Source organism: Musca autumnalis, unplaced genomic scaffold (genome assembly GCF_047663935.1).
Source record: "Musca autumnalis isolate F117 unplaced genomic scaffold, ASM4766393v1 scaffold_2, whole genome shotgun sequence".
NCBI lineage: Eukaryota > Metazoa > Arthropoda > Insecta > Diptera > Muscidae > Musca > Musca autumnalis.
This window is the reverse complement of record NW_027411755.1, coordinates 39,469,345-39,489,861: the sequence shown is the minus strand read 5'-3', so window position 1 is coordinate 39,489,861 and position 20,517 is coordinate 39,469,345. Positions and strand designations below refer to the sequence as shown.

Below are 20,517 nucleotides of genomic sequence, written 5' to 3'. Positions count from 1 at the left end.
TCAAACTTGGACAGCTTGACTCATGATAGACTAGTTTGACACCAAACTAGATAAGTTTGATAAGAAACTAGACCCGTTTGACTTCAAACTAAAGAAGTTTGACATCAGACTATAGAAGATTAACATCAAACTAGACTAGTTTGGCATCAATTACACTAATTTGATATCAGACTAGTGTGGTTTGTCTTCACAACGTGGTCTAGTATGACATCAAATCAAATGTGACATAAAGCCGAAAGCTTGCCTTCAAATATTTTGAGCTTGATGTCAAACAAGCCCATTGTTTTCTCAGTCCTTTTATGTTCATAATAAGCTGCATTTCTATACCAATTTTAAATGTGCCTTATGGGAAACAGTGTTCCATGGGTTTTTGTGCCGCATCCAACATCGAAAATTATCCAAAAGCTCATGGCTTTTTTTAACATTTAAATTTAAATAAATAACGACAACAACTACAAGTATGATATATGGTTTGCAATATAACTACATTTACAAAGCCGTGAATAAAAAAACACAAGCAGACAAGCATGTCACTTGGAAAACATGTCAGTCAAATATGTTTTAACAACCCCACTTGTGTAACGAGCAAACAAACAAAATAGATAGAAAAAAAAATATTGTCCAAAAAAGAACGTTACCCAAAAGAGGAATCAACAACACATAGGGGCAAGCTGCCTAATGAAAAACCAGGGAAAAATTAAAATCGCAAATAAATATTAAAACGAAAATTTAATTTAAAACGAATTTAAACCTTTTCAAAATCTCAGAAAGAAGAGAAATATAGTTCTTTTAGGAAATGTGTCTGGAAAGTAGTTGATGGCTCTCAATGTTTTATAAGCATGAGGTTTAGAAAGTTATTTACAGAGAAGTTTAGTGAAACACGATTTTCGGGAATTCTTTAGATAATTTCACAATCATTCTTTAACCTCGACTATCGCGATTTTCGCATACCAATATTGCAAACGAATTTACTTTGACATCAAACAAATAATAAGAATTACATGTATTGATGTCATATTTCTGCAGTTATTTGACGACAGTCTAGTTTAGTCTTATGTCAAACTAAACTAAGTTTGAGTCCTACCAGATAATTTGACATCTAATAGGTAATCTGTGCTGCTTTGGCTAATTCATTCTTTATACACTTCTAAGAGTATTCGTCCACCTCATCAAATATAGTTTCTTTGAAGAGTTTGATAATGTTTATTAGAGCTGAGTCGTAGATCTTATAGACCTAAAATTTATAAAATTTACAAATAAAGTTAAATATTTAATTTCACTTACCTTCTCTTACATCCTTGTAGGCATCATCGACATGTGACTCTTTATAAATAACCGAATGAAAGCCAACATTATTTACAGCTTCATCATGATGTTCAGTTATACTTTTAGGTTTTGAGGGTGGATTTTCTGTTGTTGTCGTACTAGTTGTCGTCGTCGTAGTAGTTGTGGTTGTTGTTGTTGTCGTTGACGACGACGTTAATGAACTATTTGCATCAGTACTATGCAATTCTAACGATTGCATTTGTGGTGGTGGTGGTTGTGTAAAATTTGTTGGAAAATAACGTTTGGCATGTTCAACATAATAGGCATCACGTTCGGTAATAATTTTACCCTCAAATACACCATCCAATATGGAACCGAATACATAACTATTACGATCCCCTATCACGTGGCCCTCATATATGTGATCTGTGGATACATCAACGGGGCCATTGCTATCAATTATCTGGAAAGAAAAAAAAACAAAGGAATATTTATAAAAATATAGAGAATAAAATGAATTTGAATGAACATTTGTTGCGTAAGGAATGAAAATGAATTTGGTAAAATGCCAGCAATAAACAGAAGTAGTTTGATATCTAACTGAAGTAATTTGACACCAAGCAAAAGTAGTTTGTCATCAAACAGAAATAGTTTCACATCAAACTGAAGTAGTTTGACACCAAACAGAAGTAGTTTGACATCAACGAAAAGAGTTTGACATCAAACAGACTAGGGAGACTGACTTCAGAGTAAGGATTCTGTGTCTGGCATCAGATTAAGGAGTCTGATATCAAGCTAAGGAAGTCTGGCATCAAATTAAGGACTCTGGCATCCGCTAATGAATCTGCCATCAGACTAAAAAGTTTGACATCCAATAAAAGGAGTGTAACATTAGACTAAGTAGTCTGACCTCGGACTAAGGGGTCTTACATCAGTCTTAGGTAGTCTGACATCTCACTAAGATTAAGGAGTCTGCGTAAGGCCATGTAGTCTGACATTACTCTAAGTTGGTATGACTATGGTAATCTGTTAAGGGGGTCTGTCATCAGACAAATGAGTTTGTCAGAAGACTGAGGTAGTAAGACACCAAGAAAAGCAGTCTGACATCAGAACAAGATAGTCTGACATCAGACTAAGAAGTCTAATATCAAACTAAGTCGTTTGGCAACAGACTAAGGAGTCTGACATCAGACTAAGAAGTTCACATCCGATAAGAGTCGTCTGACACGACTATGGTAGTCTAAAATCAGACTAAAGTAGTCTGACATCAGACCAAGTTAGTTTGGGATCAGACTAAGAAGTTTGACTAAGAGGTCTGATATCAAACTGAGTAGTCTAGCATCAGACTTGGGATTCTGACATCAGACTAAGAAGTTTCACATCCAATAAAAGTCGTCTGACACGACTATGGTAGTCTAACATCAGACTAAAGTAGTCTGACATCAGACTAAGGTAGTCTGACATCAGACTAGGGTATTAGGCTAAGGGTCTGATACCATACTAAAGTAGTCTGGCATAACACTGAGGATTCTGCCATCAGACTAAGGTGGTTTGACATCACACTAGTCTGGCATCAAACTAGGAAGTTTGACATCAGATATGGGTCGTCCGACATCAGACTGAAGGTAGTCTGACATCAGACTAAGAAGTCTGATATCAAACTAAGTAGTCTGGTATCAAACTTAGGATTCTGACATCAGACTAAGGAGTTTGACATAAGAATAAGAAGTTTTATATCCGATAAAAGTCGCCTGACGCCCGATTATGGTAGTCTGACATCAGACTAATGCAATCTGCATCAGACTAAGGTAGTCTGACATCAGACTGCATCAGACTAAGGTAATCTGACATGAGTCTAAGGTAGTCTGATATCAGACTAAGGTAGTCTGACACCAGTCTAAGAAGTTTGACATCAGATAAGGGACGTCCGAAATCAGACTGACTGCGGTCAGACATCAGACTAAGAAGTCTGATATCAAACTAAGTAGTCTGGCATCACACTTAGGATTCTGACATCGGACTAACGAGTCTGACATTAGATTAAGGAGTCTGATAACAGACTAAGTAGTTTCACATCCGATAACAGTCTTCTGACACTGGACTATGGTAGTCCGGCATCAGAAAGAGAAGCTTGACTTTAGATAAGGGTCGTCCGACATCAAACTCGTCGTAGATTAAACTAAGCAGTCTGGTATCAAACATAGGATTCTGACATCAGCCTAAGGAGTCTGACATCAGGATAAAAAGTTTCACATCAAATTAAGTCGTCTAGCACGCAACTATGGTAGTCTGCCATTAGATTAAGGAGTCTGACATCAGACTAAGGTAGTCTGACATCAGTCTAAGGCAACAGACTAAGAAGTCTGATATCAAACTAAGTAGTCTGGCGTCAAACTTACGATTCTGACATCAGACTAAGGAGTCTGACATCAGAATAAGAAGTTTCACATTCAATAAAAGTCGTCTGACATGCAAGTATGGTGGTCTGACATCAGACTAAAGTAGTCTGACATCCGACTAAGGTAGAATGGCATCAGACAAGGTAGTCTGCCATTAAATTAAGGAGTCTGCCAACAGACTAAGAAGTCTGATATCAAACTAAGTAGTCTGGCATCAGACTTAGGATTCTGACATCAAACTTACGATTCTGATATCAGACTAAGGAGTCTAACATCAGAATAAGAAGTTTCACATCCAATAAAAGTCGTCTGACACGCAACTATGGTAGTCTGACATCAGACTAAAGTAGTCTGACATCCGACTAAGGTAGAATGGTATCAGACAAGGTAGTCTGCCGTTAGATTAAAGAGTCTGGCATCAGACTAAGGTAGACTGACTTCAGTCTAAGGTAGTTTGACATCAGACCAAGGTAGTCTACCATTAGATTAAGGAGTCTACCATTAGATTAAGGTGTCTGATATCAGACTAAGGTAGTCTGACATCAGTCTAAGGTAGTTCGATATCAGACCAAGGTAGTCTGGCATCAGACTAAGAAGTCTGATATCAATGTAAGTAGTCTGGCATCAGACTTAGGATTCTTACATCAAACTTACGATTCTGACATCAGACTAATGACTCTAACATCAGAATAAGAAGTTTCACATCCAATAAAAGTCGTCTGACACGCAACTATGGTAGTCTGACATCAGACTAAAGTAGTCTGACATCCGACTAAGGTAGAATGGTATCAGACAAGGTAGTCTGCCGTTAGATTAAAGAGTCTGGCATCAGACTAAGGTAGTCTGACTTCAGTCTAAGGTAGTTTGACATCAGACCAAGGTAGTCTGGCATCAGACTAAGAAGTCTGATATCAATCTAAGTAGTCTGACATCAGGTAAAGGAGTCCGACGCAGGTTAAGGTCGTCGGACATAAGACTAAGGTAGTCTGACATCAGATTAAAGTAATGTGTCATTAGGCTAAGGTAGTCTGACATCAGACTAAGGTAGTCTGACATCAGACTAAGAAGTCGTAGATCAAACTAAGTAGTATGGTATCAAACTTAGGATTCTGACATCAGACTAAAGAGTCAGAAATCAGAATAAGAAATTTCACATCCAATAAAAGTCGTCTGACACGAAACTCTGGTAGTCTGACATCAGACTAAAGAAGTCTGACATCCGACTAACGTAGTATGGCATCAGGCAAAGTAGTCTGCAATTAGATAAGGAGTCTGGCATTAGACTAAGGTAGTCGGACATCAGCCTAAGGTAGTCTGGCGTCAGACTAAGAAGTTTTACATACGATAAAAGTCGTCTGACACCCGACTATGGTAGTCCGGCATCAGACTATGGTAGTCTCACATTAGACTAAAGTAGTCTGACATCAGACTAAGCTAGTCCGACATCAGTCTAAGGTAGTCTGGTATCAGGCAAAGGAGTCTGGCGCAGTTTAAGGTAGCCTGACATCAGATCAAGGTAGTCTGGCATCGGACTAAGAAGTTTGACATCAGATAAGGGTCGTCCGACATCAGACAAAATGCAGTCTGTCATCAGACTAAGAAGTCTAATATCAAACTAAGAGGTTGTTTGCACTATCTATCAATGTCATATGTGCTGAAAGTTTCCATCGTTATACAGGAGTTAATGTGTGCAATATTGGGGGTTTCTTTACGTCATTTACTTCTTGCGTCCACACCAGTAAACATCCAGTGAATTTCGTCTCCACACTGCCTGCGTGGGTAGATATGGAATGTTTTTTATTTAGGTTCATATGACATTGATAGATAGGAGTATGACATCAGACTAAGAAGTTTCACATCTGATAAAAGTATTCGGACACCAGACAATGGTAGTCTGACATCTGACTAAGGTAGCCAGGAAACAGACACAGGAGTCTGGCGCAGGCTAAGGTAGTCGAATGTCTGAATAAGGTAGTCTGACATTGGATTAAGAATTTTGACATCAGATTAAAGTCGTCTGGTATCAAACTAAGGAGTCTAACATCAGAATAAGGAAGTCTGACATCGGACTATGGTAGTCTGATATCAGACTAAGGAGTCTGGTCTCAGTCTTAGGTAGTCTATGGTAGTCTGACATCAGACCAAAGACTCATTGTAGTATTAAATCAGACTGAGGAGTCTGACATCAGACTAAGGAATCTGATATCAGACTAAGGGCTCTGACGAAGTTTAACATCGGATAAAAGTCGTCTGACACCGGACTAAGGTAGTAGTCTGATATCAGCCTAAGTTAGTCGGACATCAGACTTAAGTAGTCTGATATCAGACTAAGGTAGTCGGACATCAGACTTAAGGAGTCTGATATCAGACTAAGGGCTCTGACATCTAACTTAGACGTTTAGCATCGGATAAAAGTCGTCTGACATCAGATTAAGGTAGTCTGACATAAGACTCAGATAGTCTTCCATCAGACTAAAGTAGTCTGACCTCAGACTTAGGAGTCTGACATCGGACTAAGTAGTCTGGCATCAGACTTACATAATCCGGCATCAGACTAAAGTAGTCTGACACTAGAGTGAGGAAATGTAGTCTGACATCAGGCAAAGTTAGCCTGACATTAGATCACACATTTAATTTTGGTGGTTTTAATATATAATATTGATATTTAAGTAATTTGACTTACCTCTAACTTATCGCTAAATGTTTGTAAATCACGTTTTAATCTAATATGGAAGTCTCTTCCATGTGCTTGAAATTTTAAATATACATAATGATCTTTGGTCACTGATCGCCGTGCTCTATGGTGACTAGCGCGTATGTGTTGATGATCATAACTGAGTGTTTCATAATGCGATATGTATTCGTTTAAACGGTTGTGACCTGGAATGAGAAAAAGAAAAAAAAAAAACAAAATATTAACAATTTGGAATAAAAAAATGAGAAGCATGTGACTTCCATATCAAATAGTTTCAAATAAAACCAACCTAAACTAATTTGCCCCCAAAATTATCACCATTAAAAATTTATTTCCATTTTAATGAAATTGTTGGAATGTGCATTTCTTCCTTATGCCTACCGCAACAAGTTTTCTTTCGTACAACCACCTCACAAACCCTTTTCATTGTTCTTTATCCGGGGCTCTTCTTCGTTGGTTGTTTGCCTTTGGTAGGCACCAACAACAAAAACTCGGTCAGCTTCCACAATTTATGTGTTTTTCTTAACAAATTTATGCCAAAAGTCAAGTCAAGCCGAAAACAAATGAAAGTGTTTAATCCCTTTTAGCCTACAGAACATACATCGTCGTATGCCAGCCAGGCAATTTGGTAAAGGATAAATAAATTAATGCCACACAATTAGATTGATAAACGTTTTGTGCTTTTTTGTTGTTGTTGTTTTTGCATTCTCAGGAATTGTTTTTTATTATAAATCAATGTAATGTTATATAAAAGAAGTGATAAATAAATTTCTCATTTTGTTTACAAATTAAAGAATGCAGGATGTAATAAATTGAAAGGAAATTTGTTCTGTTGTGTTTTTCGAATTATTAGATGGGGGTAATAAACATTGGATTTGTATGAAAGCAAGATATCAAGATATTGCTGCAAAGGATATGTTATGATAGATATATGGGTTCGCTAGGAATTTTTCGAGAAACCAGGGTGCCTTAAAATGTGAATTTTTTAAAAGAATTTTTCGAGTACCCAAGTTGCCTTAAAACGTGGATTTTTTAAAAGTATTTTTCGAGCACCAAAGGTGCCACAAAATATGGATTTTTTAAAAGAATTTTTCGAGCACCCAAGGTCCACAAAACGTGGATTTTTTAAAAGAATTTTTCGAGCACCCAAGGTGCCACAAAACGTGGATTTTTTAAAAGAATTTTTCGAGCACCAAAGGTGTCACAAAATATGGATTTTTAAAAGAATTTTTTGAGCAGCCAAGGTGCCACAAAACGTGGATTTTTTAAAAGAATTTTTTGAGCACCCAAGGTGCCACAAAACGTGGATTTTTAAAAGAATTTTTCGAGCACCCAAGGTGCCACAAAACGTGTTTTTAAAAGAATTTTTTCGAGCACCTAAAGTGCCACAAAACGTGGTTTTTAAAAGAATTTTTCGAGCACCTAAAGTGCCACAAAACGTGGTTTTTAAAAGAATTTTTACAGCACCCAAGGTGCAATAAAATGTGGACTTTTTAAAATAATTTTTACAGCACCCAAGGTGAAATAAAACGTGGACTTTTTAAAATAATTTGTACACCACCCAAGGTGCCTTAAACGTGGATTTTTAAAAGATTTTTTACAGCACCCAAGGTGCCACAAAACTTGGATTTTTTAAAAGATTTTTTACAGCACCCAAGGTGCAACAAAACTTGGATTTTTTTAAAAGATTTTTTACCGCACCCAAGGTGTCACAAAACTTGGATTTTTTCAAAGAATTTTTCGAGCACCCAAGGTGCCAATATGGATTTTTTAAAGGAATTTTTCGAGTACCCAAGGTGCCTTAAAATGTAATTTTTTTAAAAGAATTTTTACAGCACCCAAGGTGCCACAAAACGTGGATTTTTTAAAAGAATTTTTACAGCACCCAAGGTGCCACAAAACGTGGATTTTTTAAAAGAATTTTTACAGCACCCAAAGTGCCAAAAAAAGTGGATTTTTTAAAAGAATTTTTACAGCACCCACGGTACCACAAAACGTGGATTTTTTTAAAAGAATTTTTACAGCACCCAAAGTGCCAAAAAAAGTGGATTTTTTAAAAGAATTTTTACAGCACCAACGGTACCACAAAACGTGGATTTTTTAAAAGAATTTTTACAGCACCCAAGGTGCCACAAAACGTGGATTTTTTAAAAGAATTTTTACAACACCCAAGGTGCCACAAAACGTGGATTTTTTAAAATAATTTTTATAGCACCCAAAGTGCCACAAAACGTGGATTTTTTTAAAAGAATTTTTACAGCACCCAAGGTGCCACAAAACGTGGATTTTTTTAAAAGAATTTTTAGAGCACATACGGTCCCTTAAAACGTGGATTTTTTAAAAGAATTTTTAGAGCACCCACGGTCCCTTAAAACGTGGATTTTTTAAAAGAATTTTTAGAGCACCCACGGTCCCTTAAAACGTGGATTTTTTAAAAGAATTTTTAGAGCACCCACGGTCCCTTAAAACGTGGATTTTTTAAAAGAATTTTTAGAGCACCCACGGTCCCTTAAAACGTGGATTTTTTAAAAGAATTTTTAGAGCACCCACGGTCCCTTAAAACGTGGATTTTTTAAAAGAATTTTTAGAGCACCCACGGTCCCATAAAACGTGGATTTTTTAAAAGAATTTTTAGAGCACCCACGGTCCCTTAAAACGTGGATTTTTTAAAAGAATTTTTAGAGCACCCACGGTCCCTTAAAACGTGGATTTTTTAAAAGAATTTTTAGAGCACCCACGGTCCCTTAAAACGTGGATTTTTTAAAAGAATTTTTAGAGCACCCAAGGTGCCTTAAAACGTGGATTTTTTAAAAGAACTTTTCGAGCACCCAAGGTGCCTTAAAACTTGGATTTTTTAAAAGAACTTTTCGAGCACCCAAGGTGCCTTAAAACGTGGATTTTTTAAAAGAACTTTTCGAGCACCCAAGGTGCCTTAAAACGTGGATTTTTTTAAAAGAATTTTTCGAGCACCCAAGGTGCCTTAAAACGTGGATTTTTTAAAAGAATTTTTCGAGCACCCAAGGTGCCTTAAAACGTGGCTTAAAACGTGGATTTTTTAAACGAATTTTTCGAGCACCCAAGGTGCCTTAAAACGTGGCTTAAAACGTGGATTTTTTAAACGAATTTTTCGAGCACCCAAGGTGCCTTAAAACGTGGCTTAAAACGTGGATTTTTTAAAAGAATTTTTCGAGCACTCAAGGTGCCTTAAAACGTGGATTTTTTAAAAGAATCTTTCGAGCACCCAAGGTGCCTTAAAACGTGGATTTTTTAAAAGAATTTTTCGAGCACCCAAGGTGCCTTAAAACGTGGATTTTTTAAAAGAATTTTTCGAGCACCCAAGGTGCCACAAAACGTGGAGTTTTTAAAAAAAATTTCGAGCACCCAAGGTTCCTTTAAACGTGGAGTTTTTAAAAGAATTTTTCGAGCACCCAAGGTGGCTTTAAACATGGAGTTTTTAAAAGAATTTGTCAAGCACCCAAGGTGCCTTTAAACGTGGAGTTTTTAAAAGAATTTTTCGAGCACCCAAAGTGCCTTTAAACGTGGAGTTTTTAAAAGAATTTTTCGAGCACCCAAGGTGCCTTTAAACGTGGAGTTTTTAAAAGAATTTTTCGAGCACCCAAGGTGCCTTTAAACGTGGAGATTTTAAAAGAATTTTTCGAGCACCCAAGGTGCCTTCAAACGTGGAGTTTTTAAAAGAATTATTAGAGCACCCAAGGTGCCACAAAACGTGGATTTTTTAATGAATATTTGTCAAGGATTTTTAAGGTATATTTTTAAAGGCTTAGGGTTTTTTAAATAATATTTTTCAAGGATTTTAAAGAATATTTTCCTAGAAAAAATATGCTTTAAAATAAAGCGTTCATTTGTCCGTGATGTTCATCCCCGCCGAACGAATAATTTTGCTATGACCAACCATTCCAAGTTGAACCCTTCACATCTCTTCCCTATCACCAGAAAACAGTGTCATTTTCTTCTCAAAGTATTATGGCTGTCTTTTTTTTGTTTGCTACCAAAGAGAAGAGGTCATAATCTGTATTTTATTTATTTTCTGTAACTTCCTCTTACACGTCACTTGCAAAAATTCCACTTCTACGGACTTCCACTTCAGATTATTTGCATATGGATATACATCCAGCCACGTACCAAGTCAAGATCCATTATTTGCAAATGGAAGGTTGGTTGGCTGATACTTGGTTATAAAGGTTATAAGGTATGGAAGGGGTGGGCAGGTTTGGGCTGCATGTAAAAGTTACTTTAAGTTTTTTTCTTTCTTTTCTTTGCCAAACCATTGAAGTGCTTCTCCATGTTTATTGCATTTATATATATTTAATTTTTTTGCGAGTTCCTCTTCTCTATTATTATGGTATTTATTTATGGTTATTTGTATGGTTGGCCCAAAGAAAAACAACTTCTAATATTATTTTTCTTTTTGCCTTCCCCGTCATTTTCCTTTGATAGAGTGATAGAGTTTTATGTTTATATTTTTTTATGTTTTCAAACGAAGGTATATTTGCTGAAGAGCCTTGAGCGTAATCATTTGTCTTTGTGTCGAATGTAAATAAGAAAAGAGAAGAAGAAGAGGTAGAAAAGCTGCATTTTAAGCAAAAGGTAATGTACTGTTTTTTTTGTGAATTTCTTTAAATTTTAGAATTGTAGAAACGTCAGCATTCTATGGTTCGGCAAATAAATATTATAACCTTAAGCGCTTTTATCAATGGCCAGTCAGTCATTCGGTTTTTCTCTTTGCACTTTGTAATGAATGTAATTGTGGGTTGTAGGTTGTTTTTTTGTTTCTTTGACTGACCTTTTTTAGGCTAGAGGCCAATTGGGCAGTGACGTAAGGAAAGACATATTTTTTCAAATGAAATTCTTTAAATACTTAAAATAGTCAGATGGGTATTTTAAAGATTATTTGTTCAAGCACTTAGATATTTTAAGGAATATATTACAAACACGTGGATATTTTAAAGAATATTTTTTCAAGTGGCCATCCTAGGCGTGGATTTTTTAAAGAATATTTTTTCAAGTGGCCATCCTAGGCGTGGATTTTTTAAAGAATATTTTTTCAAGTGGCCATCCTAGGCGTGGATTTTTTAAAGAATATTTTTTCAAGTGGCCATCCTAGGCGTGGATTTTTTAAAGAATATTTTTTCAAGTGGCCATCCTAGGCGTGGATTTTTTAAAGAATATTTTTTCAAGTGGCCATCCTAGGCGTGGATTTTTTAAAGAATATTTTTTCAAGTGGCCATCCTAGGCGTGGATTTTTTAAAGAATATTTTTTCAAGTGGCCATCCTAGGCGTGGATTTTTTAAAGAATATTTTTTCAAGTGGCCATCCTAGGCGTGGATTTTTTAAAGAATATTTTTTCAAGTGGCCATCCTAGGCGTGGATTTTTTAAAGAATATTTTTTCAAGTGGCCATCCTAGGCGTGGATTTTTTAAAGAATATTTTTTCAAGTGGCCATCCTAGGCGTGGATTTTTTAAAGAATATTTTTTCAAGTGGCCATCCTAGGCGTGGATTTTTTAAAGAATATTTTTTCAAGTGGCCATCCTAGGCGTGGATTTTTTAAAGAATATTTTTTCAAGTGGCCATCCTAGGCGTGGATTTTTTAAAGAATATTTTTTCAAGTGGCCATCCTAGGCGTGGATTTTTTAAAGAATATTTTTTCAAGTGGCCATCCTAGGCGTGGATTTTTTAAAGAATATTTTTTCAAGTGGCCATCCTAGGCGTGGATTTTTTAAAGAATATTTTTTCAAGTGGCCATCCTAGGCGTGGATTTTTTAAAGAATATTTTTTCAAGTGGCCATCCTAGGCGTGGATTTTTTAAAGAATATTTTTTCAAGTGGCCATCCTAGGCGTGGATTTTTTAAAGAATATTTTTTCAAGTGGCCATCCTAGGCGTGGATTTTTTAAAGAATATTTTTTCAAGTGGCCATCCTAGGCGTGGATTTTTTAAAGAATATTTTTTCAAGTGGCCATCCTAGGCGTGGATTTTTTAAAGAATATTTTTTCAAGTGGCCATCCTAGGCGTGGATTTTTTAAAGAATATTTTTTCAAGTGGCCATCCTAGGCGTGGATTTTTTAAAGAATATTTTTTCAAGTGGCCATCCTAGGCGTGGATTTTTTAAAGAATATTTTTTCAAGTGGCCATCCTAGGCGTGGATTTTTTAAAGAATATTTTTTCAAGTGGCCATCCTAGGCGTGGATTTTTTAAAGAATATTTTTTCAAGTGGCCATCCTAGGCGTGGATTTTTTAAAGAATATTTTTTCAAGTGGCCATCCTAGGCGTGGATTTTTTAAAGAATATTTTTTCAAGTGGCCATCCTAGGCGTGGATTTTTTAAAGAATATTTTTTCAAGTGGCCATCCTAGGCGTGGATTTTTTAAAGAATATTTTTTCAAGTGGCCATCCTAGGCGTGGATTTTTTAAAGAATATTTTTTCAAGTGGCCATCCTAGGCGTGGATTTTTTAAAGAATATTTTTTCAAGTGGCCATCCTAGGCGTGGATTTTTTAAAGAATATTTTTTCAAGTGGCCATCCTAGGCGTGGATTTTTTAAAGAATATTTTTTCAAGTGGCCATCCTAGGCGTGGATTTTTTAAAGAATATTTTTTCAAGTGGCCATCCTAGGCGTGGATTTTTTAAAGAATATTTTTTCAAGTGGCCATCCTAGGCGTGGATTTTTTAAAGAATATTTTTTCAAGTGGCCATCCTATGCCTGGATTTTTTAAACAATATTTTTTTCAACTGGCCATCCTAGGCGTGGATTTTTTAAAGAATATTTTTTTCAACTGGCCATCCTAGGCGTGGATTTTTTAAAGAATATTTTTTTCAACTGGCCATCCTAGGCGTGGATTTTTTAAAGAATATTTTTTCAAGTGGCCATCCTAGGCGTGGATTTTTTAAAGAATATTTTTTCAAGTGGCCATCCTAGGCGTGGATTTTTTAAAGAATATTTTTTCAAGTGGCCATCCTAGGCGTGGATTTTTTAAAGAATATTTTTTCAAGTGGCCATCCTAGGCGTGGATTTTTTAAAGAATATTTTTTCAAGTGGCCATGCTATGCCTGGATTTTTTAAAGAATATTTTTTCAAGTGGCCATCCTAGGCGTGGATTTTTTAAAGAATATTTTTTCAAGTGGCCATCCTAGGCGTGGATTTTTTAAAGAATATTTTTTCAAGTGGCCATCCTAGGCGTGGATTTTTTAAAGAATATTTTTTCAAGTGGCCATCCTAGGCGTGGATTTTTTAAAGAATATTTTTTTAAAGTGGCCATCCTAGGCGTGGATTTTTTAAAGAATATTTTTTCAAGTGGCCATCCTAGGCGTGGATTTTTTAAAGAATATTTTTTCAAGTGGCCATCCTAGGCGTGGATTTTTTAAAGAATATTTTTTCAAGTGGCCATCCTAGGCGTGGATTTTTTAAAGAATATTTTTTCAAGTGACCATTCTGTGCGTGGATTTTTTAAAGAATATTTTTTCAAGTGACCATTCTGTGCGTGGATTTTTTAAAGAATATTTTTTCAAGTGACCATTCTGTGCGTGGATTTTTTAAAGAATATTTTTTCAAGTGACCATTCTGTGCGTGGATTTTTTAAAGAATATTTTTTCAAGTGACCATTCTGTGCGTGGATTTTTTAAAGAATATTTTTTCCCAGATCTATTTTTCGGACATACCAATTCGTTTATCGATTAGTTTTTCCACAACTAACAACCAAATTTCCAATTTACTTTCGGTGAAGAATAGGAGCAACATTTTTAATGGCCATATGGCATGCGGAATGGCGTTTGTTGTTCAATTTTGTTTCGTTTTCGTTTAGCTTCTTCTTCTTTTTCATGAAGAAGTTTTGCAATACAATTTTGTTGTTGATAAAAACTGGGTCAAAACAAATCTACTGTGTATAAGCCATGTTTTGATGATGCCTTTGTTGTAGCGGGAGGGGGGGCTGAAAATTTGCAATGGCTTGTCAGCTGGCCTGCTTTTATGTCTGCCTTTCCTACTTTTGCTGCTACAACCGAAAACATATTGAGTTGGATTATTTCTTTGATTGTGTCGTTTTTTTCAATAGCATTTGTTGTTGTTTTTGTTGTATTCCCAGTTTTGTTTTGCTTTTGAAAATCTATACAAAAGATTCTTTAGCCTAAGAGACATACATATGTTGGCTTGTTTTTCTGTTGTCGTTTTTTTTTCCTAGACAATATTTTTAGAAAATGAACCATTTTTCGCTATCCCCCTCCTCTATTTCCTGGCTAACTGATTTGGATGGCAACTGGCATTGCCACAAATTTGTGGGGCTTGGAGAGTCAGCTACACTTTCATTTGGCGTAAAGAAAAAGTGAAACTCGCTGCAACTGCAACATCAGTGAAAACTAGCAAAAGAAGCCTGGTGTTGCAGTGAAGAAGACGTTTTCAGATTCTAAATCTGTGTGTTTTTTGGGATGCAGCTTTGGCACGATTTTTCTGAAACTGGTTGGTTGGTGTGATTTGTCCTCTGCAATCCGCTGAGGACAACCCTCATAAATTGCAACAGTAGGCAAGCAGCCGCAGCAGGTTATTGTGTCAGCCAGCATGTAGTTAGTGGGGGTGAGGGAGGTATCTTCGTTTTGGTTTGGCCTAAATGCAGTGATGTTCATTCATTCTCCATTCATGCAACCAACCAACCAAGCGGTTGGCTTTGGTTTTTTGTTTTTGTCACAAAACCAAAGTTTCTTATGGAATTTACTTAACAAAATTCTAGGAGGACATATGTTTATGTGGCTGATTGCAATGGCGTGGAAAAGTCCTCAATGTGGGATGTATGTGAACTTTTTTAGCAATCCCAGGACATTAAATAGGCTACGGTACTGAACACTCAATTCTTGATTTCGGCTTCCTTGTACATTTGTTGTTGTTTTTTAGTTTTGTTGGCCTGATTTTTAAAACTATAAACTTGCAACCACAATTTTCTCGTTCGTCTTCATAGCAAAGTTCTCGCTTTTTAGGTCACACAATAATTTCAGAATAAAAATGAGCTTGAATGGATTTAATTGAATTGAGAGAAAGTACGTGTTCTCAATTGTTTTATGGCATTTATTCAAATTGAATTTAAACACTTGGGCCACAATCTTAGAATACATAAAGGTAAGCCAAGAAAATTTTTCTTTTAATAAATCCACGTTTTAAGGCAACTTGGGTGCTAGAAACAATTTTTTAAAAAATCCAACTTTAAAGACAACCAGAGGGCCTTAAAAATTCTTTTAGAAAATTCACGTTTTTTTTGGCAACTTGAAGGTTCTATAAATTCTTTTAAAAAATCCACGTTTTTTGGCAACTTGAGAGCCCTAAAAATTCTTTTAAAAAACCGGGTTTTGTGGCGAAGTAAGGGCCCTAAAACTTCTTTTAAAAAATCCACGTTTTTTGGCAACTTGAGATCCCTAAAAATTCTTTTAAAAAACCGGGTTTTGTGGCAAAGTAAGGGCCCTAAAATTCTTTTAAAAAACCGGGTTTTGTGGCAAAGTAAGGGCCCTAAAAATTCTTTTAAAAAATCCACGTTTTTTGGCAACTTGAGGGCCCTAAAAATTCTTTTAAAAAAATCCACGTTTTGTGGCACCTTGAGGACCTCAAAAAATTCTTTTAAAAATCCAGGTTTTGTGGCACCTTGAGGACCTTAAAAAATTCTTTTAAAAATTTAGGTTTTGTGGCAACTTGAGGGCCCTAAAAATTCTTTTAAAAAAATCCACGTTTTGTGGCACCTTGAGGACCTCAAAAAATTCTTTTAAAAATCCAGGTTTTGTGGCACCTTAAGGACCTTAAAAAATTCTTTTAAAAATCCAGGTTTTGTGGCAACTTGAGGGCCCTAACAATTCTTTTAAAAAATCCACGTTTTGTGGCAACTTGAGGGCCCTAAAAATTCTTTTAAAAAATCCACGGTTTGTGGCAACTTGAGGGCCCTAAAAATTCTTTTAAAAAATCCATGTTTTGTGGGACCTTGAGGGCCCCAAAAATTATTTTAAAAAAGGCCCTAAAAATTATTTTAAAACAATCCACGTTTTGTGGCACCTTGAGGACCTCAAAAAATTCTTTTAAAAATCCAGGTTTTTTGGCACCTTGAGGACCTTAAAAAATTCTTTTAAAAATCCAGGTTTTGTGGCAACTTGAGGGCCCTAAAAATTCTTTTAAAAAAATCCACGTTTTGTGGCACCTTGAGGACCTCAAAAAATTCTTTTAAAAATCCAGGTTTTGTGGCAACGTGAGGGCCCTAAAAAAAATCCAAGTTTTGTGGCAACTTGAGGGCCCTAAAAATTCTTTTAAAAAATCCACGTTTTGTGGCAACTTGAGGGCCCTAAAAATTCTTTTAAAAAATCCACGGTTTGTGGCAACTTGAGGGCCCTAAAAATTCTTTTAAAAAATCCACGTTTTGTGGGACCTTGGGGGCCCCAAAAATTATTTTAAAAAATCCACGTTTTGTGGGACCTTGGGGGCCCCAAAAATTATTTTAAAAAAGGCCCTAAAAATTATTTTAAAACAATCCAACTTGCAACTTGAGGGCCATAAAAATTCTTTTAAAAAATCCAAGTTTTGTGGCAGCTTGAGGGCCCTAAATTTTCTTTTAAAAAATATACGATTTGTTGAAACTGAAATTCTTCTTGAAATTCTTTTAAAAATGCCCTAAAAATTATTTTAAAAAATCCACGTTTTTTGGCAACTTGAGCGCCATAAAAATTCTTTTACAAATTCCTCGTTTTTTGGCAACTTGAGCGCCATAAAAATTATTTTACAAATTCCTCGTTTTGTGGCAGCCTGAGGGCCCTAAAAATTCTTTTACAAATTCCTCGTTTTGTGGCAGCCTGAGGGCCCTAAAAATTCTTTAAAAAATCCACGTTTTGTGGCAACTTAAGGGCCCTAAAAATTCTTTTAAAAAATCCACGTTTTGTGGAAACTTGAGGGCCCTAAAAATTCTTTTAAAAAATCCACGTTTTGTGGCAACTTGAGGGCCCTAAAAATTCTTTTAAAAAATCCACGTTTTGTGGCAACTTGAGGGCCCTAAAAATTCTTTTAAAAAATCCACGTTTTGTGGCAACTTCAGGGTACTAAAAATTCTTTTAAAAAATCCACGGTTTGTGGTGTCTTGGGTGCTGTAAAAATTCTTTTAAAAAATCCACGTTTTGTGGCAACTTGAGGGCCCCAAAAAATCTTTTAAAAAATCCACGTTTTGTGGCAACTTCAGGGTACTAAAAATTCTTTTAAAAAATCCACGGTTTGTGGTGTCTTGGGTGCTGTAAAAATTCTTTTAAAAAATCCACGTTTTGTGGCAACTTGAGGGCCCTAAAAATTCTTTTAAAAAATCCACGTTTTGTGGCAACTTCAGGGTACTAAAAATTCTTTTAAAAAATCCACGTTTTGTGGCAACTTCAGGGTACTAAAAATTCTTTTAAAAAATCCACGGTTTGTGGTGTCTTGGGTGCTGTAAAAATTCTTTTAAAAAATCCACGTTTTTTGGCAACTTGAGCGCCATAAAAATTCTTTTACAAATTCCTCGTTTTTTGGCAACTTGAGCGCCATAAAAATTCTTTTACAAATTCCTCGTTTTTTGGCAACTTGAGCGCCATAAAAATTCTTTTACAAATTCCTCGTTTTGTGGCAGCCTGAGGGCCCTAAAAATTCTTTTACAAATTCCTCGTTTTGTGGCAGCCTGAGGGCCCTAAAAATTCTTTAAAAAATCCACGTTTTGTAGCAACTTGAGGGCCCTAAAAATTCTTTTAAAAAATCCACGTTTTGTGGCAACTTGAGGGCCCTAAAAATTCTTTTAAAAAATCCACGTTTTGTGGAAACTTGAGGGCCCTAAAAATTCTTTTAAAAAATCCACGTTTTGTGGCAACTTGAGGGCCCTAAAAATTCTTTTAAAAAATCCACGTTTTGTGGAAACTTGAGGGCCCTAAAAATTCTTTTAAAAAATCCACGTTTTGTGGCAACTTGAGGGCCCTAAAAATTCTTTTAAAAAATCCACGTTTTTTGGCAACTTCAGGGTACTAAAAATTCTTTTAAAAAAATCCACGTTTTGTGGCAACTTCAGGGTACTAAAAATTCTTTTAAAAAATCCACGGTTTGTGGTGTCTTGGGTGCTGTAAAAATTCTTTTACAAATTCCTCGTTTTTTGGCAACTTGAGCGCCATAAAAATTCTTTTACAAATTCCTCGTTTTTTGGCAACTTGAGCGCCATAAAAATTCTTTTACAAATTCCTCGTTTTTTGGCAACTTGAGCGCCATAAAAATTCTTTTACAAATTCCTCGTTTTGTGGCAGCCTGAGGGCCCTAAAAATTCTTTTACAAATTCCTCGTTTTGTGGCAGCCTGAGGGCCCTAAAAATTCTTTAAAAAATCCACGTTTTGTGGCAACTTAAGGGCCCTAAAAATTCTTTTAAAAAATCCACGTTTTGTAGCAACTTGAGGGCCCTAAAAATTCTTTTAAAAAATCCACGTTTTGTGGCAACTTGAGGGCCCTAAAAATTCTTTTAAAAAATCCACGTTTTGTGGAAACTTGTGGGCCCTAAAAATTCTTTTAAAAAATCCACGTTTTGTGGCAACTTCAGGGTACTAAAAATTCTTTTAAAAAATCCACGTTTTGTGGCAACTTCAGGGTACTAAAAATTCTTTTAAAAAATTCACGGTTTGTGGTGTCTTGGGTGCTGTAAAAATTCTTTTAAAAAATCCACGTTTTGTGGCAACTTGAGGGCCCTAAAAATTCTTTTAAAAAATCCACGTTTTGTGGCAACTTGAGGGCCCTAAAAATTCTTTTAAAAAATCCACGTTTTGTGGCAACTTGAGGGCCCTAAAAATTCTTTTAAAAAATCCACGTTTTGTGGCAACTTGAGGGCCCTAAAAATTCTTTTAAAAAATCCACGTTTTGTGGCAACTTGAGGGCCCTAAAAATTCTTTTAAAAAATCCACGTTTTGTGGCAACTTGAGGGCCCTAAAAATTCTTTTAAAAAATCCACGTTTTGTGGCAACTTGAGGGCCCTAAAAATTCTTTTAAAAAATCCACGTTTTGTGGCAACTTGAGGGCCCTAAAAATTGTGGGCCCTAAAAATTCTTTTAAAAAATCCACGTTTTGTGGCAACTTCAGGGTACTAAAAATTCTTTTAAAAAATCCACGTTTTGTGGCAACTTCAGGGTACTAAAAATTCTTTTAAAAAATCCACGTTTTGTGGCAACTTCAGGGTACTAAAAATTCTTTTAAAAAATTCACGGTTTGTGGTGTCTTGGGTGCTGTAAAAATTCTTTTAAAAAATCCACGATTTGTGGCAACTTGAGGGCCCTAAAAATTCTTTTAAAAAATCCACGTTTTGTGGCAACTTGAGGGCCCTAAAAATTCTTTTAAAAAATCCACGTTTTGTGGCAACTTGAGGGCCCTAAAAATTCTTTTAAAAAATCCACGTTTTGTGGCAACTTGAGGGCCCTAAAAATTCTTTTAAAAAATCCACGTTTTGTGGCAACTTGAGGGCCCTAAAAATTCTTTTAAAAAATCCACGTTTTGTGGCAACTTGAGGGCCCTAAAAATTCTTTTAAAAAATCCACGTTTTGTGGCAACTTGAGGGCCCTAAAAATTCTTTTAAAAAATCCACGTTTTGTGGCAACTTGAGGGCCCTAAAAATTCTTTTAAAAAATCCACGTTTTGTGGCAACTTGAGGGCCCTAAAAATTCTTTTAAAAAATCCACGTTTTGTGGCAACTTGAGGGCCCTAAAAATTCTTTTAAAAAATCCACGTTTTGTGGCAACTTGAGGGCCCTAAAAATTCTTTTAAAAAATCCACGTTTTGTGGCAACTTGAGGGCCCTAAAAATTCTTTTAAAAAATCCACGTTTTGTGGCAACTTGAGGGCCCTAAAAATTCTTTTAAAAAATCCAGGTTTTGTGGCAACTTGAGGGCCCTAAAAATTCTTTTAAAAAATCCACGTTTTGTGGCAACTTGAGGGCCCTAAAAATTCTTTTAAAAAATCCACGTTTTGTGGCAACTTGAGGGCCCTAAAAATTCTTTTAAAAAATCCACGTTTTGTGGCAACTTGAGGGCCCTAAAAATTCTTTTAAAAAATCCACGTTTTGTGGCAACTTGAGGGCCCTAAAAATTCTTTTAAAAAATCCACGTTTTGTGGCAACTTGAGGGCCCTAAAAATTCTTTTAAAAAA

General features: G+C 35.8%; 1 protein-coding gene across 6 annotated transcripts in view; it reads right to left on the bottom strand.

The window, feature by feature from the left end:
• Nucleotides 1–20,517, bottom strand: part of kuz (zinc-dependent metalloprotease kuz) — a 451,131-nt gene that overhangs the window by 104,603 nt on the left and 326,011 nt on the right. For all 6 annotated transcript variants that reach the window (XM_073967576.1, XM_073967580.1, XM_073967582.1 and 3 more), the window contains exons 4-5: nucleotides 6,349–6,545; nucleotides 1,285–1,729 (exon numbers count right to left, since the gene is read on the bottom strand). In XM_073967576.1, coding sequence (XP_073823677.1) covers nucleotides 1,285–1,729; nucleotides 6,349–6,545 — 642 coding nt within the window. The remainder of the gene's footprint in view (nucleotides 1–1,284; nucleotides 1,730–6,348; nucleotides 6,546–20,517) is intronic.